Here is a 25,329-nt window from a genome sequence, read left to right as displayed (position 1 = left end):
AATTTTTATGTCCTGTAACTTGTTACAGTGCGCTCTAGAATTATTCATGAAAATGAGTAAAAATTTATATCTAAAAAGAATAACAAATAGATGGCATGGTGGCACAGTGGGTAACATTGCCTCCTCACAGCTTCAGGGACGTGGGTTCAAGTCCCTGAGCTCAGGTTGCTGTCTGTGGGGAGTTTTATGTGTTCGTGGGTTCCTTCTGGGTTCTCGAATTTGCTCGCACTGTCCAAAAAACATGCAGTGATGCACATTAGTTGTGCTAAATTACCTCTAGGTGTGATTAAGTGTGTGAATGTGTGTTCATGGTGCCCTGTGATGGGGGAATTCTTCCGCTTTGCACCCACCATTACCAGGATTGTCTCTGGATCCACTGCGACCCTGACCAGGATAAAATGGGAACAGATGAATGAATAACGAATGCAGTAAGTCATAGTTTGTGCTCAAACTATCAGGAACATTGTATATTTATAAAATTCATTTTTTTTTAAGTTGCGCAGTTTTATGACAAAACGCTGGTTTTAAAATTATTGACACCCTTACAGTTAATTTTTGTGATGCCTGCCTTAGAGAGAATAACAGCACTGAGTCATGGTGTGTAATGTCTCTTATAATCAGAGACAATTGTCGAGGAATCTTGCTCCACTACTACGTACACATACACTTGAAGCGCCTTCATATTTTTAGTGTTGTGCATGTGGATTTCCCTCTTCAATTCAGATCACAGGTTTTCAGCAGGGTTCAAAATTAAGAAACTGAGCTGGTCATGGCAAAATATTAACCTTATGTTTTTTTAACCACTTTGAGTAGCATGAGTTGCAAATGAAGCCAATTTTACGCCAGAAGCAGCAGTGCATGCAATGGATAGCCAGGGTTCTAACTGGGCCTTTTCAGCGTATCGGGACGACACTTAATGTTTCCTTTCCGCTACCCCCACAATATTGCAGACACGCCTGTAAAAGTTGCTGCCACACTAATAAAAAGACTTGTCAATCTTGAAAATGTGGTCTTTTGTTTAATTTTCTCTTGGTATCCCCCTGTGGCAGCAACGGTGCGCCGCCATGTGAATGTTCTACATTCGGACATACTCCACCCCCCGCCCACGTAAGCACCCAGTGCATAGCCACCTGAGTAGTTCCATATGGAGATTGTCACTGATCATGCTCATCCGGTTTACCTCCTTCCTTACGCTGTGTTCGCGGTAAAGTGCCATTCTCGTTAAGAGGCGTTTGCGCGTCATGCACATAATATGTGCCGGTCCCCAAGTTAGATCTGGGTAGTCCATCCACCCATTATCTGTAACTGCTTACCCTGTGCAGGGTCGCGGGCAAACTGGAGCCTATCCCAGCTGACTATGGGCTAGAGGTGGGGTACACCCTGAACAAGTCGCCAGATCATCGCAGGGCTGACACATAGAGACAAGCAACCATTCACACTCACATTCACACCTACGGTCAATTTAGAGCCACCAGTTAACCTAACCTGCATGTCTTTGGACTGTGGGGGAAACCGGAGCACCCGGAGGAAACCCATGCGGACACGGGGAGAACATGCAAACTCCACACAGAAAGGCCTTCATTGGCCATTGGGCTCAAACCCAGAACCTTCTTGCTGTGAGGGGACGGTGCTAACCACTACACCACCGTGCCGCCCGATCTGGATAGTCGTGTATTGTAACTGAATGGCTAAAGTTGAAAATAAAGCTGGCACTTGGTGAACATCAACTGGTTGTTTTATTCTTATTCCATAAATATGTCACTAATATAGTTGACCATTAATTATAATAAGTCTTCAATCAAAAAAAATCACGGGAACTTTTGGCAAAAAAATCTCATTATTATTACCAAAAAAGAGTGACTTTCCAGGAGGCCTGCAAGTGCCAGGAAATGCACTAGAAAGAATGCATCTCTGAGCATGTAGAATCCATGAGCTTTTGGGGGCCTAAAGTGGACCCCAAACCCCCGGCCATTATGACTGGTGCCACTATGCTGATATTTTGGTCTAGATAGAACCCTGGATAGCAGTTGTTTTATGATGAATTTCATAAATTCAAAAACTTCGTTTGGCGGGGGATATAGAAACGGGTTCCATCCGTCTGGCTGTCCGTCTGGTCACATTTTTGTTTCCGGGCTGTATCTTTAAAACTACTGAAGATATCTTTATGAAACTTTGTATACATATCAAGCAACATGTGAACTGGTGCCTTTTGCTATTTTGGATTTTTGAAAAAAAGTATTTTTAAAATATTTACATAAAAAATAGATTTTGCCTTAGTTTCTAAGACTGTGTTCAATGTTCATTTCCAGCGTATATATCCAAAACTATTCATGATACGGATTTGAAACTTGGTATACATGTTAATAAGGTGATGTAGATGTGCCTTTTCATACTAAGAAATTAGAGAAATTAAAATTTTTCTTGTTTCCATGGAAACAATTTCAGACTTAGTCTCTCAGGTTAGTCTTATAGAGGTCGGTTTTGTTTCAAGAGCAGAACTTGAAAACTATGAGTGGTATGGACTTGAAAGTTGGTATATGTGTTGATTAAGTAATGTATAAATGCCTTTTGATACTAAGAAATATGAGAAATTTTCATTTTTAGCTCACCTGGACCAAAGGTCCGTGTGGGCTTATGCCATGGGCTGCTGAGGTCATTGTAAAGAGGTAGGGTTGGTTTTCTGCAGCAGAACTTGAAAAATATGACAAATAATATTTTGAAACTTGGTATATAGGGTGGGGGATATAGATGACTCTGTCTTGTATACATTGGTTTGTTCACTGGTTTAGTAAATACATGCAATGTGCAATATAGCTGTATCTTCAGATCTGTATTTTTATATCTGTATTTTGCAGCTCTCATTATGTTTGCATGGACACTGATAAATTTTTATGAAAATGTATCCTTAAGACATTGATGATATGGAGCGTGTTTTATGGAGATCCTCCAGCTGTTGGTTTTGCTTATTGCTGGGCCAAACATATGGTGTATTAAGTCTTTGTTCAGTAGTTAGTGTTATGTTACAGTGAAGTGTGCTTTCCTGAATTGAAAGGAGGATGTGTATTTATGTACACTGGTGCTTGAAAGTTTGTGAACCCTTTAGAATTTTCTATATTTCTGCATAAATGTGACCGAAAACATCATCAGATTTTCACACAAGTCCTAAAAGTAGATAAAGAGAACCCAGTTAAACAAATGAGACACAAATATTATACTTGGTCATTTATTTATTGAGTAAAATGATCCAATATTACATATCTGTGAGTGGTAAAAGTATGTGAACCTCTAGGATTAGCAGTTAATTTGAAGGTGAAATTAGAGTCAGGTGTTTTCAATCAATGGGATGACAATCAGGTGTGAGTGGGCACCCTGTTTTATTTAAAGAACAGGGATCTATCAAAGTCTGATCTTCACAACACACGTTTGTGGAAGTGTATCATGGCACGAACAAAAGAGATTTCTGAGGACCTAAGAAAAAGCGTTGTTGATGCTCATCAGGCTGGAAAAGGTTACAAAACCATCTCTAAAGAGTTTGGACTCCACCAATCCACAGTCAGACAGATTATGTACAAATGGAGGAAATTCAAGACCATTGTTACCCTCCCCAGGAGTGGTTGACCAACAAAGATTACTCCAAGAGCAAGGCGTGTAATAGTCGGCGAGGTCACAAAGGACCCTAGGGTAACTTCTAAGCAACTGAAGGCCTCTCTCACATTGGCTAATGTTAATGTGTCCATGAGTTCACCATCAGGAGAACACTGAACAACAATGGTGTGCATGGCAGGGTTGCAAGGAGAAAGCCACTGCTCTCCAAAAAGAACATTGCTGCTCGTCTGCAGTTTGCTAAAGATCACGTGGACAAGCCAGAAGGCTATTGGAAAAATGTTTTGTGGACGGATGAGACCAAAATAGAACTTTTTGGTTTAAATGAGAAGCGTTATGTTTAGAGAAAGGAAAACACTGCATTCCAGCATAAGAACCTTATCCCATCTGTGAAACGTGGTGGTAGTATCATGGTTTGGGCCTGTTTTGCTGCATCTGGGCCAGGACGGCTTGCCATCACTGATGGAACAATGAATTCTGAATTATACCAGTGAATTCTAAAGGAAAATGTCAGGACATCTGTCCATGAACTGAATCTCAAGAGAAGGTGGGTCATGCAGCAAGACAACGACCCTAAGCACACAAGTCGTTCTACCAAAGAATGGTTAAAGAAGAATAAAGTTAATGTTTTGGAATGGCCAAGTCAAAGTCGTGACCTTAATCCAATCGAAATGTTGTGGAAGGACCAGAAGCGAGCAGTTCATGTGAGGAAACCCACCAGCATCCCAGAGTTGAAGCTGTTCTGTAAGGAGGAATGGGCTAAAATTCCTCCAAGCCAGTGTGCAGGACTGATCAACAGTTATCGGAAACGTTTAGTTGCAGTTATTGCTGCACAAGGGGGTCACACCAGATACTGAAAGCAAAGGTTCACATACTTTTGCCCCTCACAGATATGTAATATTGAATAATTTTACTCAATAAATAAATGACCAAGTATAATATTTTTGTCTCATTTGTTTAACTGGGTTCTCTTTATCCACTTTTGGGACTTGTGTGAAAATCTGATGATGTTTTAGGTCATATTTATGCAGAAATATAGAAAATTCTAAAGGGTTCACAAACTTTCAAGCACCACTGTACGTTTGTATATGTGACAGTGATTTGCTTTTCATTGTCCTTGATTTTCTTATTTTAATGATTCCTTTCTCTCTCCTTCTCACTGTTTCTCGTCTCCTGAGAGCTGATCTCTGTCCTGTCTGCTTTACTTCCCTTCTGTGCCTGAAACTTTATCTCAGACTCTCTCATCCACTCTGTCTCCTTTATCTACTTAGCTCCAGCTGTCGGTTGGGTTGTAGCGAACTTCCCAACTCTTCCAGTGGTAAATATTTGCTTTGGTAGGATTTTTTTTTTCCACCAGAATTTTCAGAATTTGAAGAGGCTCAAGGCCACAACGCCCACCTTCACACAGACACACAGAACATCAGTAGAGAGAGCGTGCGTTGGTTCAAAGGCCGATGGGAGAGACTGAAGGCACCCAAGGCAGAGATATCAAACTAGCAGAGTCTGGAAAGCATCTGTTGCTTCGAAAACATTCGCTGCACTTTCCCAGGGACAATCTCAGGACTCAGTTTAGCCAGATACAGAGAGTGATAAATGAGAAAAAGGAAACGGTTACATCAGAAGCACGTTGGAAGTTAAGAGATCAGCCAGTCCAGGTGATGGGAACGTTTTTAACACGTGGTGCTAAATCTGTCTGGAATTCACAAAATCCTCCACTTCAAATCTCCACACACTCATTCTGTCCTAAATTAAGCCCTTAGAAAGCAGGAGGCCTGGTTCCTGACTGATATTCACACAGCACTTCCAAATAACTTCACTGACCTTGGAGCTGTTTCCAAATAAGTAGAAGGATTCGACACTCATAGAGAAGTTTAAATCAGGAATCCTGAAAGGTTTTTATGCTTGTTGCTTTCAGTGACGCCTCAAAGGTTTGATGTAGAACTATTTAGAACAGGGTTTCCCTATCAGATGCCCCTTTTTGACCAACAGGGAATGGGTTCTGTTCTGATTTGTGTGCCAAATTTTGAACCGTTCAGAGCATTTCAACCAAAAATACGGTAAATTGGTTTGGAACCTGAAAACTTGGTTCCCAGCTGGAACCAAAATATAGCTAGTTTTTCCAGCATGAACCATGATGACATCATTGGGCGTGTCATTAGTGTGGAGAGGAAGCAGAGCGCAGCAATGGTGAACACAAAGGAAAAGGATACATCTTCAGAAAAACAAGCATCTCAACAACAGAACAAAAGCTTGTAGGTAATCAATGCACACCGACATCTTGCTCTTACTGTGTACCCCCGTTATGAATTGCGTATTGACCTCTGTTCATGATGCAGCCTTGATTACAACAGTTTTGTTCAAAGCTGCTAAAAACGTGGGCCATGAAAGCGTTCACTACCTGGCACCAAGGTTCAAAGAATCCTGAATGGAACCGGTTCAAGAACCCGTTCCCTGTTGGTCGAAAAGTGGTAAGAGGATTGCTAGTAGAACCTCTTTAGGAAACAAAGAACCCTTAACTATCCAAATAAATCTTGAGTGTATGGACTACTCAAGCTGAGCGTAGTTGCTCGATAAGTAGAACTTTAGCTCCTCTAATCACCAGGGGGACTGGGATTCCTGGAGCCCTTTGATGACACTGTTTTAAAGAAGAGGAGGAGCTGGGACATTACAAGCAAAACAGGTGTGAACAGATGACCCACTCGCACCCCTCAGGCCAACACACACACACACACACACACACACACACACACACACACACATACCTGAGCTGCCAGCCCCTCATAAGAACAGCTTTCAGCTCTTTCAGGAAATGGAGCATGATCTTACATGTCACCACTGAGGTGACATACCTGAGGAATGACAGGCTGTGTGTGTGTTGTTTTTTTTTCCCCCCATAGAACCTAAAAGCACAAAACATGAGCCAACCATTCGACCACATGGGACTTTCTTCTCAGATTCCTTAAAGGAACAGTCCACCGTACTTCCATAATGAAATATGCTCTTATCTGAATTGAGACGAGCTGCTCCGTACCTATCCGAGCTTTGCGCGACCTCTCAGTCAGTCAGACGCAGTCAGACACGCTGTCACTCCTGTTAGCAATGTAGCTAGGCTCAGCATGGCCAATGGTATTTTTTGGGGCTGTAGTTAGATGCGACCAAACTCTTCCGCGTTTTTCCTGTTTACATAGGTTTATATGACCAGTGACATGAAACAAGTTCAGTTACACAAATTGAAACGTAGCGATTTTCTATGCTATGGAAAGTCCGCACTATAATGACAGGCGTACTAACACCTTCTGCGCGCTTCGACAGCGCATTGATACGGAGCTCAGATATCAATGCGCTGCCGAAGCCCGCAGAAGGTGTTAGTACGCCTGTCATTATAGTGCGGACTTTCCATAGCATAGAAAATCGCTACGTTTCAATTTGTGTAACTGAACTTGTTTCATGTCACTGGTCATATAAACCTATGTAAACAGGAAAAACGCGGAAGAGTTTGGTTGCATCTAACTACAGCCCCAAAAAATACCATTGGCCATGCTGAGCCTAGCTACATTGCTAACAGGAGTGACAGCGCGTCTGACTGCGTCTGACTGACTGGGAGGTCGCGCAAAGCTCGGAGAGGTACGGAGCAGCTCGTCTCAATTCAGATAAGAGCATATTTCATTATGGAAGTACGGTGGACTGTTCCTTTAAGACCTGCTACCATTTTTAAGCAGAAAAAGCCAACCGCAGCCCCAAGACTTAAAGGATCTCAGATGCAGTTTTTTTTTTTTTAAATTTGGTTACCTGTTGAATATTTTTTTGCTTCTAAGCACTATTAAATGTTTTACCAAGAGGCAGCTGCAGTCCTGGGAATTTAACCATTTACTCTTGTACCATGTAGAAAACTTTAAACAACACCAAGTGGAAAATCTGGCCTCATGTTTAGTGCAAAGTACATACTGTCCTCGTTCATATCCTGAATACACACTGGGTTCAGTGTGTGATGCTCTTCAGTGCGCTCTCTCTCTCTCTCTCTCTCTCTCTCTCTCTCTCTCTCGATGCTTGATGCTTAAAGTGCATATTCTGGACCAATTTTTTTTTTTTTAATATGAAAGTATGTCCCTTTACACACTCATCCAGAAGGGTAATTTTGCACAAGGCCATCTGTCTACAGCAGAAAAAAATAAAATAACAAAACACGTCTGGAAAAATCCCAAGGGAGTCTGGACCCAGATTCGTGACGTTACCTGCGGAAGCGCGAGCAGGCTGCGCGAGCTTTGCACGGTTTCAGTGCACAGCCTGTGTAGACCAAGCGCTCCCATTTCTCTCTCATTGTCCGGTCTTTTGGGAAACGATGAGTACTAATCCCATCATGATTGGTGTTGCTACACCCTCCTACGATACATCTGTTAACCATTTTAATAATTACGCGATAACGTTGAAGAAATTTGCAGAAACCCACCAGGTCGTTTTCTCATAAACAAACCAGCGCTGATGTAGGATTCAGAAGGAGGCGTCCCGCACGCGACGTCATGAAAATCAATGTTTGCTGGGAAATCCAAATGCCAAGGTTTTTCAGAGGCGGACCAATTCGCCTCAAATGGCTTGATTTCAACTGAATTTTTCTGGTATTGCGCAAGGTAAAAAAAATTGCAGAGAATGCATAATGTGACAGATATTTGACCAAAGTTTAATATAAAATAGGAGAATTGCATTGATCTTGCTCCTGAATTTACCCGTGATATGCACTTTAAATTGATGAATAAGTGTTCAAGTAGACCTTCAGGTTAGCTTAGCGTCTGTTAGGAATTGCTGAACATCATCCGTCTAACAACATCCAACAATAGCAATAAATAAACCTGGGTCGAGGTTTAGATCCCTAGTGAGCAAGACAGAGTTGAAAGTCACAGGCAAAATCAGCATAACAAAGAAACCTTGAGGAAAAATACCCCCAACAAACTCAAAAATGGAACCCATTGTTTTGTAGTCAACAACATACAGTTTCTATCCGTGTCATCTCAGTGTTTTTATCCTCTAGATCATTCAAGATGCAGCATGTTTGGGGTTCTCTGACTACTGGTAATATGGTAGGTTGTAATCATGCCTTTCCAGAGAAATGTTTATGCCAGGTTATAATTAGACACCGTGGTGGAGACAACACACTGTAGTACACAGATGCTGGGTTTATTCCAGTGGCATGATAATAAAAGTGACAGATGAGGAATGGAATGTCGAAGCCGTGTAGCTTTTCGAGCCGTATGTGTGTGGCATCACACACGATCAGCAAGCTGCTTCATTTATCCACTCTTGTCATACAGGATGTAAAGGAGCGATATGGACAGATACGAAGCAACAGGGAAAGAGTAGCTAGGTAAAATTCTGTGGGCTCTATCCTGGAACAAAATGGCTGAAAGGAATGTCAGGATGTAAGCTGTTGTCAGAGGTGAAAGAACAGTGAAGGTGATGTTCTCAGGACTTTGTGGAATCGACTGTATATCTCAGTGGTGAAGCGTTACTATTAGAGCTGGGACTTCAGCTTAGCCAAAACTTAGCCAGACACCAAAACAGCAACAGGGCAAAGGATTTTGCAAGGAAGTAGCGGCAGACTGCCAGGTCGCTCCATTGTGTGTAGCTGTCGATGCTGATTTTAAAAGTAACTCAGTAAATTACACAGGGAAACGAATACTTAAAGGGGAACTGAAGGCAAATATTTTATCATAAAAATTCTATTTATCTCATTTTATTAAATGTCAGAATGCATTTCTGATCGCTATTCTGTCGCTGCTATAGCAAGTTATGAGTGTTTGAAATATGCTCTGTAATATATCAGTCCATATGTCAAACCAATGGCCGTAAACGAGATTCGTTGAGACCTGTGCGAGACATCGTAGGACGGAAGTAAAACATACAGCGGAAATCAAAGTGACCAACATCTGCCAACGTTGTCAAACGACGCACACGCCCTCTTTCGAATGCTGATGTAAATCAAGCCGGAAGTTTTGTTTGTTTTGTTAGCAGTCAGGAAAGTTTGAAAAAAGTAGGCAGTAATCGTCATTTAAACTCGTTTTTGTGCAATATTTCGTTTGGAAAACAGTTTTCAAAATGGCGGCCCTGACACCTGGCTGACACGTCACGTTTCGAAGTCTCGCACAAGTCTCGTGAAGATCGCGCAGATAAGCGACGCCTGCCGTGGACCAAACGAACTACATTCAACACGGCTAAAAACCGAATAGGCCGATAAGGATAATATTTAATTGCAATTAGTTGCCAATACGAGTCACGATATAAGGTTACTAAAATCAAAAACGTAATTGAATAACACGTTAATTAAGACATAAAGCAAGTTTAAAAATGACTTCAGTTCTCCTTTATTTATGAGTGAAAAATACTGTAGCGTGTGTGCGTGGAAGAAGAGTCTGGAGACAGAAATCTTAGTTTCTCAGTCGTTAGCCTGTGCTACTTGCTCTCGATAGCACTGGCTTGACTGCTTTATTAGCATTCGCTAACACTACTGATGAATGCTACACTGGCTGGAAGGTGACTTCACTGCTGCATTGATGGCGCTGACTCGCTGGTAAGCTAGCATTGGCTAGCTTCAAGAAGCCTGAGAGCGATTAAATTTTTGCTCCCTCCCACTAAATCAAAATCTGATTGATTAATTCATCTCTCACTTCCTACATAAACCGACACTGCCATGGCGTTCTTTCCCAGAAATGAATTCCTAACCAGTGAGTGAGTCAGCTCTAAACTCTTCTCAGCGTAGACACAACAAACAAAAAAAATCTCATTGGATAACTCGATTTTAATGCTTTCAGGACAGTAACCCTTTCATTTCTGAAGCAAATTTGGTAGAAAATGAGGCCAAATTAGAAGTAGAAGAGAATAATTATAATGAAATTATGAAAGAATGAAAGAAATGGCGGCACGGTGGTGTAGTGGTTAGCGCTGTCGCCTCACAGCAAGAAGGTCCGGGTTCGAGCCCTGTGGCCGGCGAGGGCCTTTCTGTGCGGAGTTTGCATGTTCTCCCCGTGTCCGCGTGGGTTTCCTCCGGGTGCTCCGGTTTCCCCCACAGTCCAAAGACATGCAGGTTAGGTTAACTGGTGACTCTAAATTGACCGTAGGTGTGAATGTGAGTGTGAATGGTTGTCTGTGTCTATGTGTCAGCCCTGTGATGACCTGGCGACTTGTCCAGGGTGTACCCCGCCTTTCGCCTGTAGTCAGCTGGGATAGGCTCCAGCTTGCCTGCGACCCTGTAGAACAGGATAAAGCGGCTAGAGATAATGAGATGAGATGAAAGAAATGAAATATAACATTTGAAATGCTGATATGTTTGCGCCTTCTCTGAACGCACAGAAGGCCCTGACGCTTCCCCTCTGTTATAATTGCTTCATGATGAGATCCATTGCAGCGATGCTTCAGACTCCACACGTATAGGAGGATAAATATTCCACAACATACTTATGATGTGAAGTGACATTGACAGCTGGGGCATCTTCTCGCGTTTCTGCAGAAATCCCTCCATTTCCTGACATTCCGTTGAAGCATTAGAGCATCGTATGAAGATTGACTCCCAACATTCCTTTCACGTGCCACTCTGATATACACTGTGTGTGTGTCTGTGTCCGCTGGACAGTGGAGCACAGACAGGAAGGACAGACAGGAAGGACAGACAGGAAGGGATTCGCCGAGGGGAGATAAGTAAGAATGGGGGTGTTTTACCCTCCTGAAGCATCTGCCTGACTGAGCTATGTTCAGACTTGCTTGTGTGTGTCTGTGGTATCATCTTAGCTTCTTGTAGTGTCTTCTGAACAGAGAAAAGTAGACAGAAGCCAGTTAGGCAGTCGGGCTAGAAAAGCTACTATTTGAAGTAGTCTAATGAAGTTATCAGCCCTCATTCACCTTATCACGTCTGCATGTCTTTCTGTTCAGATAAGGACTGTTCTGTGTCTTTCTCGCCTGCGCCACTTGCCCCATTACCATAGTTACTTCGCTGCTGGCTGGAATGCAAGTAAGGGTTGTACTTGCTGATATGCATTACCATGGTAACCTCAGGAATGCAGAAAGCCAACAGAGGAATGTGTAATCATTAAGCTCGGGGCAGGGAGATTTTTGTCGAATGCCAACAAATTGGCCTCAGGTCGCATGAAACAGAACTGCACTCAAAGAAGAGCACAAAGCTCTTTAATATTCTATTAAATCCTCGAGATGTAGTATAGATGACTTGCAACCACGTGATCAAAATGCGCTATGTCAGGGGTTTTCAAAGTGTGGGAGAGTCAGCCCCCCCTCAGAGAGCAAATAAACAACAGCGCCCCCCCTACAATTTTTGTTGTTGCTATACAGTAAGCCCTCAGTATTCGCGGGGGTTAGGGACCGAACATGGCCGCGAATAAGCCAAAATCGCGAATACTTGTAAACCCCCCCCCCCATAAAACTGCTCTTTATGTAGCGCACGGTACTCTTGTTGATACCGTAGTGACGAGCCACTGCCGCAAAACTCTTCCCTTCCTTTAGCATATCGAGAAGTCCTACCTTCTCCTGCAGCGTCATTACCTTCTTCTGGCGCTTAGGTTCCTTGGCAGGAGCCTTAGAAGATGGAGAGTGTTTAGGAGCCATTGTAGGGCGTAAAAATTATTCAAAAATACCAGGAACGCACAACACGTGAACAAGTCTGAACTACAGGAACCGCGAGACTGTATGTACAATGCGCTCATTCGTATCAGCCAATGAGCAGCAGCCCGCCATTCAAACTTCAGCCAATAGCGAGCGAGCATTCGGCTCCGAGAATGTAGCAGTGCGTAAACGTTTGCAGTGCGTAAACGTTCGATATGTTCGCTGTAAATGACCGTGAATTGCCGAGATTTCCGCGAATGTATAGGAGATATGTTCTATATAAAATCCCGCGAATATGTGAATTCGCGAATACTGAACCGCGAATAGGCGGGAATCTACTGTACTTAATGTTCCATTCGTATTTAAAAAAATGGTTGTTGTACACATTTTTTTTTCTTTTACACATTTTAAACATCTGTGCTTTTTGAAAACAGCTTTTTTACACATTTAAAACATATGAGCTTTTTTAAAACCTCTTTTTTTAACACATTTTAAACATCTGTGCTTTTTTTTAAAAACATCTTGTTTTACACATTTTAAACATCTCATAGCATCGTTAGCTAGCACCTCTTGGCAGACAACACACTGTGGCAGTGGAGCATCTTCAGATCCAGTCCATGAAAATCCAAACTTTAAATAATCGTGGTCATACTTCCTTCTTTTTTTTGCTTGGCCCAGACTCTGTCTCCTCACTCACTGTAGCTTTAGGTACTAAAAATCGATGCATTCTGTCTCTGGCAAAGGCTAGCTGAAGTTCGCTAAATGTCCGCAATAGTAACTTATTCTGGTTTATTTTTCCTGACGTTGCGCCCCCCCGAAGAACTCTGGCGCCCCCCAGGGGAGGCGCGCCCCACACTTTGAAAAGCCCTGCGCTACGTCATGAGATGAGCGTCCGCCATATACAAAGCAACTAGGATGGCAGCCACTGAAAGCGTGTCTGTAAACAATGCAGAATTTTCTCAGTATTATCACGATTTGAACGCTCGAGCGAAGATTCGATACAAAGAGAAGCTAGATATGTGTGGTCTTGCCATATTATTTAAAAAAGTCAGACTTTTCTGAAGATAAGACGCTTCTACTGACCACTGAGTATGAATACAGGTCATTTCGTCCAATAGCTAAGACATTTCATCCAAAGCCTTTTTTCATACGCACTATCAATTATTTTATATTTCAGGTATTTGTTTGTTTGAAAAAAGAAGGAATTCTCAATGGAATTTGGCCGAAGCAAAACACATTTTTGTAAAGCATATGAGTGCTGTAGTACGTGCGCTTCGACACTAAAGAGCGTACTAAGGGGGGATAACCATGTCGGCCCGTGCCACTTGCTGACCCTGGGATGAGTTTAACTCCCTTGTCATTGCAGGCTGCTCGCTTGCATGTCTGTGTTTCCAGCTGGATCATATTAAATCTTCAGGCGCAGAGCAGCACTCTTGCGGGGGCTTCGTTCGTGAATCCCGGACCGATGTGCGGTCCTACCGACCTGAGACCATGCTCTTTCGAACGGGGAGGCTTAGAGGGAGGTGCCTGTAAAATTTAGCTTCGCTGCTAGCTCCGTTGGCTGAGTTATTAATTTTTAAAGCCGGCTGGATCATATTAAATCTTCAGGCGCAGAGCAGCGCTCTCGTGGGGATTTCGTTCGAGAACACCGGAATACCTGAAATATAAAATAATTGATAGTGTGTATGAAATAATCGATTGTGTACGACCATTTCGGCTTTGGACGAAATGGTCATTGGACGAAGTATCCCGATCCCCTCGTCTTCTCGCCGTAGTAAGCCTTAGAGTTTCCTCGCCCTTTATTCGAATCACGGGTGGAATTCTAAAAAATCGGAACGTGCCACGGTCACGAGTCCTGTTGTGACCACAACCGTATACAGCACAAAGATATGGTATAGCTAAAAGAACACTTAAAGCAGTGGAAAAACAAAGAGAGTTGCGAACGCGTGATTATGTTTTGTATGGACTGTCATTTGACCCCGCATTTGTATCTCCACCAACATGGCTGAGATCCGGGTTTCTATTTTGCTTTGACGTCACTTGCAAGTCAAGGATAGTGTTATTTGTTTGTAATTGCACTCACTCACATACTTCACCTGCTGATGTGGTCTGTAATGTGCAGCCCATGGGGTGGCGGGATGAACAGCAAATAGAATATTCTTGGTTTGCAACCACGTGATCAAAACTGCTCGCGTCATTGACCGCCGCCATGTTGGAAGATATACAATCAAACAGTATGGCGTCTGTAAACAGTGTCTGTAAGCATTTATCTGTAGCATTCTGAACTTCAACATCATCCATCTCTATATCTGGTGCAGTGGTAAGAGGACAGACTGGAAGGTAAAGAGGAGTTACATTTCGAAGCTTGGAGTAATTTCTCAAATCTGTTTTAAAAACAAACACTGGAGGAGGCTGCAGTGTTTGAGGTAGTGGATTGACATGAATCTTGTTCGATTGACTCTGTGATTGTTTGGGAAGATTCTTCAATAATTCTGTGTTTCTTTCTATGCTCTGTAAACATAATAATAATAATCAGTTCAATTTATATAGTGCCTTTCTCACACCCAAGGTCACTTTACAGTTAAGGCGAGAAAAAATAGTCCACCAAAAGAGGGTCAGGATGTCATTCCAATGGCGTAGCTACCACAGTCCCACCAGGTGCACGAAGATAAATCCCACACTGCCTGCACAGCCACTGCGACGCCGCTGGGCAACATCGCTCGGAACACCACGCCATGGATCCACAAAGCAAGCACAGAAGCATCACTACACAGAGCGCTGGTACGTCCCAAACCACCTGCACAGCTGCCGCGACGCCACCGAGTAACATCGCTCGGAACACCGCGCCAAGCACAAAAGCACCGCAAGACAGAGCGCTGGACAACCCTAATGTTAAAAAGAGCATGAGCTCACTGCAGTCCGTAGTGACGAGCAAAGGTATCACCCACGGTGGACCAAGGCTGGAAGGAAACCGACGGCAAAACTGGGTCCGGAGCTACACCACAACCGGCGGACAAAAAGCAAACATCAAACTACACAAACACAAAAAAAAGAAAAACAAAAGAAAAAAAGAAAAATGAAAAGCTCTGGGGGCAGCACGGTGGTGTAGTGGTTAGTGCTGTCACCTCACAGCAAGAAGGTCCGGGTTCAAGCCCAGCGGCCGGCGAGGGCCTTTCTGTGTGGAGTTTGCATGTTCTCCCCGTGTCCGCGTGGGTTTCCTCCGGGTGCTCTGGTTTCCCCCACAGTCCAAAGACATGCAGGTTAGGTTAACTGGTGACTCTAAATTGACCGTAGGTGTGAGTGTGAATGGTTGTCTGTGTCTATGTGTCAGCCCTGTGATGACCTGGCGACTTGTCCAGGGCGTACCCCGCCTTTCGCCTGTAGTCAGCTGGGATAGGCTCCAGCTTGCCTGCGACCCTGTAGAAGGATAAAGCGGCTAGAGATAATGAGATGAGATGAGATGAAAAGCTCTGGTGAGAAGTGGCAGCCAAAACGCACATGGCGTACTCTCAACCGGAAATGGAAAGCTAGAAGCATTTCAAACTACCGCTTTAGTACCATCTTTGATTTTGTCGTGGCCCATATTTTGTGTTGGAGCCCAGTCTGGATCTGTAAAATTGTAGAGATCAGCTGGTTTCCCTAATGGAAAGAAAAAGCAAAATAAAAGCAGCGTCATCAAAAATTATATACAGCTCTTTTTAAAATGAAATAACCGTAGAAGCCTTTGATCATTGGATCACGCACTCGATGATCACGGATTTGTCACGTTCGACAGCGGCAAGTTTCTGCACGACCAGGCTATTCAACAATCTGATATTTCTTTTATATATTGTGATCTTTCATTAATAACTAGGTCGTAGCACTAACCATTGATAAAATGATCACTGCAGACTCGTGTGGTTTTTTTTCTCCTTACTTAGATCAGCCTGGTTTGTGTTGGACAGCCATTGACGTCTACACTCCATGGACAACTCTCTTGTTTTTTCTCCTTGATTATTTACAATTGCTGGAATTCTAAAGAACTTATAAGTCCCCTTATGTGCAATAAAGTTTTGCCTGCATCCAGTTACAGCACAAAGAGTCGATATAGCGAAGAAACAAAAGGAATTCTTGAGCGTAACAACGTCTCGAGTATATCTTTTATAGTAAATGCGCACCGCGTGAGTTTGTGTAGCTCCTCCAACATGGCCGACTTACGGTTCAAAGCCTCATGCATAACTAGCTATGACGTCACGTGCAAACGATGAATAGAAAGAAAGAAAAGTTCTCCGCTTGCTTAGTGTTGGATTTAAAGCTTTTTGGTTCTGAATGAATGATGGATCATATCTCCTGTTCACTTCTCACACCAGGCGTTTACTTGTCCATGTGAATGGTTTTGTCTGAGATATAAAATCTGGACACACACCTGATCACACCTGTTTTTGGAAAAACCCTCATCTTCATCCCGTATTATTTGATTTGGCCCAGAATGCCAGAATGATTTAAGTACTAGTGGATTAGCAGAGGTGTAATCTTCTCTTCACACATCTGATGCTTCAGAACTCACTGACTGTGTGTGTGTATACTTGCAGAGATCTTAGTAAAGCTGAATAATTTTGATTACGGTGTCCAAATGAATCACATTAAACCTGGCAAGATGCTGAGAATCTTCGTTCTGTATTTGCTCATGCAGTAAGCACTGTTTATGTTAACAATAATTACAACAAGCACAAGTCAGAGTTTACCAGGGAGATATATCTGTGAAGAAACTCAGTCGTCCAGGTACATAGTAATCTGTGGTTGGTTGAAGAGAGCAACTGGACTTGCTTGACGATTCTTGAAAACGTTTCGCCTCTCCTCCGAAAGGCATCCTCAGTTCTGTCTGACTACTAGGGAGTATCCAGTATTTATTCTCTCATGGATCATCATAGAATCCGAATCAGAATGCTGACATCTTAGCCAGAGAGGATCGTTCATTTTTGTCAACCTGGAACGACCATCATTGAACAGAGGTGGGTGTCTATGACATCTTATCAGCCGCCCACAATGCAGCCATCAGCATTCTGATTCGGATTCTATGATGATCCATGAGAGAATAAATACTGGATACTCCCTAGTAGTCAGACAGAACTGAGGAAGCCTTTCGGAGGAGAGGCGAAACGTTTTCAAGAATCGTCAAGCAAGTCCAGTTGCTCTCTTCAACCAACCACAGATTACCAGGGAGATAATATTAGTTAAATAACTTCACTGTGTATTTATTATGTCATTCTCAGCAAACGTACACTATTTCTTGATTCTAAGATTCCTGTTCTTGGCCGGCAGGAGTGGAACCCAATGTGCTCTTCTGCTGTTGCAGGCTGAGATGCTTTTCTTCTCACCGCAGTTGTAAAGAGTTGCTATGAGTTACTATATATCTGTGAAGAAACTCAGTCGTCCAGGTACATACCAACCACAGATTATGTCCTTCCTGGCAGCTCAAACCAGTCTGACCATTTTCCTCTGACCTCTCTTATCAACAAGGCATTACCACCTACAGAACTGCTGCTCATGCAGTGTTTTTTGTTTTTCGCACCATTCTGTGGTGCTGTTGTGTATGAAAACTCCAGGAGATCAGTAGTTTCTGAAACACTCAAACCGGTCCATCTGGCTCAAACCAACACCCATGCCACAGTGAAAGTCACACTTTGAGATCACAATTTTTCCCGTTTTGATGTTTGAAGTGAACATTAACCAAAGCTCTTGATTTGTATCCGCATGATTTTATGCTTTGTGCTGCTGTCAAGGGATCGGCTGATTAGAAAACTGAATAAAACAGCAGGTGGGTGGGTTTTCTGAATAAAGTGGCCAGTAAGTGTATATGGCCAAAAGTTAGTTTGTGGAAACCCGAGCAGTCGCACATACAGTACCAGTCAAAAGTTTGGACACGGCTTCTAAGTCAATGATTTTTCTTTATGTTTATTAATTAAAAGTCACTTCATGCCTTAAAGTAATGATGGATGTTGTTTCTCTTAGTTGAGCGGTTCTTGACATAATATGGATTACTACAGTTGTGGAATCGGGCTATTTACTGTATTGTTATTACTTACTATTTACTGTTTGAGCTCAAACACATTAAGAAGGCAAGAAATTGCACTAATTAACTTTTGACGAGGCACTTGTTAATTGAAAAGCATTCCAGGTGACTACCTCATGAAGCTGGTTAAGATAATGCTAATAGTGTACAAAGCGTCATCAAGGTAAACACTGGCTACTTTGAAAAATCTAAAATATAAAACATTTTGTTTATTTTAACACTTTTTTGTTTACCACATCATTCCACATATACTGATCAGTCATAACATTAAAATCACTGACAAGTGAAGTGAATAACATTTGTTTATTCTATCCACATCCACTGGAGATGAGCAATCGTGCACTCTGATTGGCTACTCTACTACTAGGATATCAGCTCATATACCATGAGTAGAGAAAAACAAAAGGACGGCTTTGTTATTAAGTATTTAAAAGAAACAGAAATTGCTAAAAGAAAATAGTTTTTTTTCCCCTCAATATCTCCTGTTCCACACTCCTGCCCAGTCGTTGGCGATAATGCACCTTTAAATTGGTTTGCCGACTGCCAAAAAAAAAACCCTAAAGAAGAAGAACGACAACAAAATGGCGGAGCTTGTTGCTGAACCAACTGAGGACGAAATGAAAACTCTGCTCGAAAACAAAACCCTAAAAAAAATACAAAAAAAGCAACAAAATATGGAATAAAAGTATTTGATGGTAAGAAGGGCGGCACGGTGGTGTAGTGGTTAGCGCTGCTGCCTCACAGCAAGAAGGTCCTGGGTTCGAGCCCTGTGGCCGGCAAGGGCGTTTCTGTGCGGAGTTTGCATGTTGTCCGCGTGGGTTTCCTCCAGGTGCTCTGGTTTCCCCCACAGTCCAAAGACATGCAGGTTAGGTTAACTGGTGACTCTAAATTGACTGTAGGTGTGAGTGTGAATGGTTGTCTGTGTCTATGTGTCAGCCCTGTGATGACCTGGCGACTTGTCCAGGGTGTACCCCGCCTTTCGCCCGTAGTCAGCTGGGATACGCTCCAGCTTGCCTGCGACCCTGTAGAACAGGATAAAGCGGCTAGAGATAATGAGATGAGATGATGGTAAGAACATATTTTTTTTTAATTTTTCAAGAATTATTATTATCGCATTTTTCACAAATTGCTACAGTCATTTCGCTGGTTTGTTTACATTCTAAGCGGAAATTATTTTGTCAGACATTTTGTATAAAGTTTATATTTATCACATTTGCAAAAAATAAAAATGCTCTGTTTCTCAAAATCCAGTGACTATGCACATAATAAAACAGTTATTCCACTCAATCTCGTCTTACATGGCTTATAGCTAACTCGGCGCTACGCACCTCATCGACTATCAGCTCATGTACGACTCGATTTCGTGGAATAACTGTTAATTATCTCATTACAATGGCATCTGTCAAGGGGTGGGATATATTAGGCAGCAAGAGAACAGTCAGTTCTCGAAGTTGATGTGTTGGAAGCAGGAAAAATGGGCAAGCGTAAGGATCTGAGCGACTTTGATAAGGGCCAAAATGTGATGGCTAGATGACTGGCTGTGAGCATCTCCAAAATGATGCATCTTGTGGGGTGTTCCATGGGTGTCAAAGACGCATTGATTTGCATGGGGCACGAAGGCTTGCCCATATGGTCCAATCCCACAGAAGAGCTACTGTAGCAAAAATTGCTGAAAAAGTTAATGTTGACACCTTTCTGTTTTAAACAGCATTAACATGCACAGCCTCATAGGACTTGAGACTTTTTCAAAGCACAAAGAAATATAAGAAAATGTTCTTGGGGGTTGTGCTCCATGTGAAAGGGGTAAGGGGGTTACAAACATGTCATCACTACTAACAGAAAATAAATGGTTCTATGTCTCCTGGAAGAAGACGAATTTATGGAGCGGTTATATTTAGAACACTTTTGTTGGTTGGGTGAATTCCAGTGCTTTTGTATCGGATGGATTATAAACAATACGCATTAGTTTAGTCCGGTTGTAATTTACTCACTAGAAAGCTTATATAATATGGCTTTGGGATAGAAAACCAGCATAAAATTTATAACAATTCAGATTTGATTTTGAAAACCATATGCTTTAAGTTACACAGGACGAGTTGTGTCTTATGTGAAGGTCCTCATGAAGACATGTGGTCGTTGGTCGTACATCCTGACTGTAAACAGTGATGCTTCTCATGGGAACGTAGTCCAGTGTTATGGGAGCAGAAGGGAGATAGAGACAGGAATGCGCCATGGGATGTGTATATCAGGTGCTTCTTCTGCGCTATTTCTACCGACAGGAAAGTGGAGTAGTATACAGGAGAGAGGCCAGTTATCTCGCTCACAGCACAGATAAATATTTCACCCCAAGAGTGTACAATATGAGAACATGGTCTTGAGACAAGAATGAAAATAATGCAAGGAGAAATTTGGATCTCACACCAAGCATCAAGCATGATGATAATTCTGAAATGATGTTTATTTTTACAATATAGAAACTCCATTCCACAGATTCTTACCGTGTCTTGCAAAAGTATTCATCCCCCTTGGTGTTTGTCCTGCTTTGCCGCATTACAAGCTAGAATTAAAATGGATTTTTGGAGGGTTAGCACCATTTGATTTACACAACATGCCTACCACTTTAAAGGTGCAAATTGTCGTTTTATTGTGACACAAATAATAAAAAAACAAATCTGGAGTGTGCATAGGTATTCACCCCTCCAAAGTCAATACTTTGTAGAGCCACCTTTTGTTGCAATTACAGCTGCAAGTCTCTTGGGGTATGTCTCTATTAGCTTAGCACATCTAGTCACTGGGATTTTTGCCCGTTCCTCAAGGCAAAACTGCTCCAACTCCTTCAAGTTAGATGGGTTGTGTTGGTGTACAGCAATCTTCAAGCTATGCCACAGATTCTCAGTTAGATTGAGGTCTGGGCTTTGATTAGGCCATTCCAATACATTTAAATGTTTTCCTTTAAACCACTCCAGTGTAGCTTTAACAGTATGTTTTGGGTCATTGGCCTGCTAGAACATGAACCTTCATCCCAGTCTCAAACCTCTGGCCGATTCAAACAGGTTTTCCTCCAGAATTGCCCTGTATTTAGTGCCATCCATCTTTCCTTCAGTCCTGACCAGCTTTCCTGTCCCTGCAGATGAAAAATATTCCCACAGCATGATGCTGCCCCCACCATGCTTCACTGTAGGAATGGTGTTCTTGGGGTGTTGGGTTTGTACCACACATGGTATTTCCCATGATAGCCAAAAATATCAAATTTATTCTCATTTGACCAGAGAACCGTCTTCCATGTGTTTGGGGAGTCTGCCACATGCTGTTGGGCAAACTCCAAACGTGTTTTCTTTTTTTTTTCTTTAAGCAATGGCTTTTTTCTGGCCACTCTTCCATAAAACCCCACTCTGTGGCGTGTACGGCTTAAAGTGGTCCTATAGACAGATACTTCCATCTCCGCTGTGGATCTTTGCAGCTCCTTCAGTGTTACCTTTGGTGTTTTTGTTGCATCTCTGATTAATGCCCTCCTTGCCTGGTCTGTGAGTTTTGGTGGGTGGCCTTCTCTTGTCAGGTTTGTAGTGGTGACATATTCTTTCCATTTTGCTGTAATGGGTTTAATGGTGCTCCGTGGGATATTCAAAATTTGGGATGTTTTTTTATAGCCCAACCCTGATCCATACTTCTCCACAACTTTGTCTCTGACCTGTTTGGAGGCTCCTTGGTTTTCATATTGCTTGCTTAGTCGTGTTGCAGAGTCGGGGTCCTTCCAGAACAGGTTGATTTATACAGACATCATGTGACAGATCATATGACACTTTGATTGCACACAGGTGGATCTTAATCAACTAATTATGTGACGTATGAAGTGAATTAGTTGGACCAGCTCTTATTTAGGGGTTTCATACATACGAAAGAGGGTGAATACCTGTGCACACTCCAGATTTCTGGTTTTTCATCTTAATTATTCTTTGTGTCACAATAAAACAACAATTTTCACCTTTAAAGTGGTAGGCATGTTGTGTAAATCAAATGGTGCTAACCCTCCAAAAATCCATTTTCATTCCAGCTTGTAATGCGACAAAACAGGACAAACACCAAGGGGGGATGAATACTTTTGCAAGACACTGTATATCCTTCTGTTATTCTATTACATTTCTACCCTGGGTTGTGGTTAGTAATCCTGTCTGATTCAGACACCCCACACTATGTTTTTTTTGCTGTTCTTCCCTTTGATTTCGCTATCCTGGGAGAACATGTGTTGGACGCTGTGACTGTGTGAGCTCACTGTCTGGTCTGTCTCAAAATATGAACGTGATCACACTAATAGTCTCAGTGGGATCATAGCGTGATGTGGCATTTTATGCTAACATGCTGAGTGAAACCCAATCTTTATAGCACGTCCTGCCAACTTTAACAATATGCTTGATATTCTCATCTCATCTCATCTCATCATCTCTAGCCGCTTTATCCTTCTACAGGGTCGCAGGCAAGCTGGAGCCTATCCCAGCTGACCACGGGCGAAAGGCGGGGTACACCCCGGACAAGTCGCCAGGTCATCACAGGGCTGACACATAGACACAGACAACCATTCACACTCACATTGCTTGATATTCTGTGGAGGAAAAAATATTGTTTTATGTAAAATAAAACAAAAACCAACTGGTATTATCAACTGGTGTCAGTTTTACACCATGTACATTGGATTTACATTGGAGTTTACAGCAATTACCATCAGTGTATCACCAGGCTCGATGTGTCAGATTATATTTATCTATCTTTCTTGTCTCCAACAGCTTTTCCATGTGGCTTATGTGCTCATCAAATTTGCTAACTCTCCAAGACCTGACCTGTGGGTCCTCGAGCGCTCTGTCGACTTTGGGAAGACCTACCAACCCTGGCAGTTCTTTGCCTGTGAGTACACTATTAACCAACATCTCGTGTAATGCATCTTTGTTCCTTTCGACTTCATTGTTCTTTTCTATGCCTGTAAAGCCTCGGTCACAACCGGCCGTACGTGCTCCTACGGCCGGTCTACATGCAAAAAACGCAAGAAACGCACGGAGGGCGCGCGTGTGACGTGCTGATTTTCGAGCTGTAGACCGGCCGCAGAGGTTCTTTGTCATGTCAAACAAACTCTACGGGCGCTTACGTTTTTTTCAGGTTGCAAGACAAACTTACGGCCAACGTGCGTCTTTCTCCACGAACAAAAAAAACGCAGCGATTTGGGAAACGCCAAAAATCGCACGGCCAAAAAATCGTACGTCCGGTTGTGACCTAGGCTTAATGGAGAAGCAGTGTTGGATATCTTTAATCTTCATTACAAGGGTTAACTTGGGCTGCTTGAAATTAGCAGGAAAGTTGGCAGTCAGGAATGTCAAAAGTAAAGTGATTGAGAGATGACCTAAGCCCATACCTCAGTCTGATTGCTGTTCACCAACAATCTTCATCCAATCTGACTGAGGTTGAGCAATTTTTTTGAGAAGAATGGGCAAAAATATCCGGATCCTGGTGTGCAAAGCTGACCCCAGGGTGAATAGTTATGCTTGACATTAATCTCAGGGATTTCTTGAAGTCAGCAAGTCAATTATCTGTCTAATGAAACGATTAGTATCCTATTTTGTTTTGGATTTGCACTGAAGGCTTTCACGATCATAAGTGGCTGTAGCAAAGAGAAAGAGGAAAAAAACATCACCAACAATAAAATGCACCTTTGCCCTTGCTGGTATTTGAAGCGCTGGCGTTATCACCGCCCTGAAACATAATATTCTGTTGTTGGCCTAAACTCATGATCCTCTATTCCACAAACACCTCTGCACAGAACGCATCTGAGTATGGGTGAGGTCAGAGAGAGGACAGGACAGCGTGGGCATGAATTGAGCGGGGATTATGTATCTAATTGCTGTGTGATTTAATGCAAATACAGATAGAAGAATAACCTTGTGGGATCAGAAGTGAGGAATAAAATGAAGGAAAACATGCACTTGATATTTTGGAACATTGCAGGAATGTTGTTTTTGGCCCATTACGGCCTTAAAAATTCTTTAAAATCTTACTGAATGTTTGGATAACACTCTCTGTTTCCTGGGATTGGTCTATCAGCACCAACAGGTGTTATTTGGGTGATGGACTATATTGGTATTGACATGGCAGTGTTTGTGGCACTGGTATGAGTGTGTCTATGTTGCAGCAACACTTTTTAACAGTATATTTAAAGGAGAACTGAAGTCATTTTTAAACTTGCTTTATTTCTTAATTAACATGCTATTCAGGGGCGGCATGGTGGTGTAGTGGTTAGCGCTGTCGCCTCACAGCAAGAAGGTCTGGGTTCGAGCCACGTGGCCGGCGAGAGCCTTTCTGTGTGGAGTTTGCATGTTGTCCGCGTGGGTTTCCTCTGGGTGATCCGGTTTCCCCCAAAGATATGCAGGTTACTGTAGGTTAACTGGTGACTCTAAATTGACCGTAGGTGTGAATGGTTGTCTGTGTCAGCCCTGTGATGACCTGGCGACTTGTCCAGGGTGTACCCCGCCTTTTGCCCATAGTCAGCTGGGATAGGCTCCAGCTTGCCTGCAACCCTGTAGAACAGGATAAAGTGGCTAGAGATAGTGAGATGAGATGAACATGTAATTCAATTACGTTTTCGGTTTTAGTAAGCTTATATCGTGACTCGTATTGGCAACTGATTGCAATTAAATATTATACTTATCGGCCTATTCGGTTTTTAGCCATGTTGAATTTAGTTCGTTTGGTCCACGGCAGGCGTCGCTTATCCGTGCGATCTTCACAAGACTTGTGCGAGACTTCGAAACGTGAAGTGTCAACCAGGTGTCAGCACCGCCATTTTGAAAACTGTTTTCCAAACGAAATATTGCACAAAAACGAGTTTAAATGACGATTACTGCCGACTTTTTTCAAACTTTCCTGATTGCTATCAAAACAAACACAACTTCCAGCTTGATTACGTCAGCATTCGAAAGAGGGCGTGCGCGTCTTTTGACAACGTTGGCGGATGTTGGTCACTTTGATTTCCGCCGTATGTTTTACTTCCGTCCTACGATGTCTCACACAGGTCTCAGCGAATCTCGTTTACGGCC

General features: G+C 42.6%; 1 protein-coding gene across 1 annotated transcript in view; it reads left to right on the top strand.

Moving 5' to 3' along the window:
- Positions 1-25,329, top strand: part of lama5 (laminin, alpha 5) — a 244,931-nt gene that overhangs the window by 59,491 nt on the left and 160,111 nt on the right. Inside the window, 1 exon segment of the mRNA XM_060937932.1 lies at positions 23,032-23,149. Within this exon segment, the coding sequence (XP_060793915.1) occupies positions 23,032-23,149 (118 nt within the window).

Source organism: Neoarius graeffei, chromosome 13 (genome assembly GCF_027579695.1).
Source record: "Neoarius graeffei isolate fNeoGra1 chromosome 13, fNeoGra1.pri, whole genome shotgun sequence".
Taxonomy (NCBI): domain Eukaryota; kingdom Metazoa; phylum Chordata; class Actinopteri; order Siluriformes; family Ariidae; genus Neoarius; species Neoarius graeffei.
The sequence above is the reverse complement of the archived record's forward strand: the minus strand, read 5'-3'. Positions and strand labels throughout refer to the sequence as shown.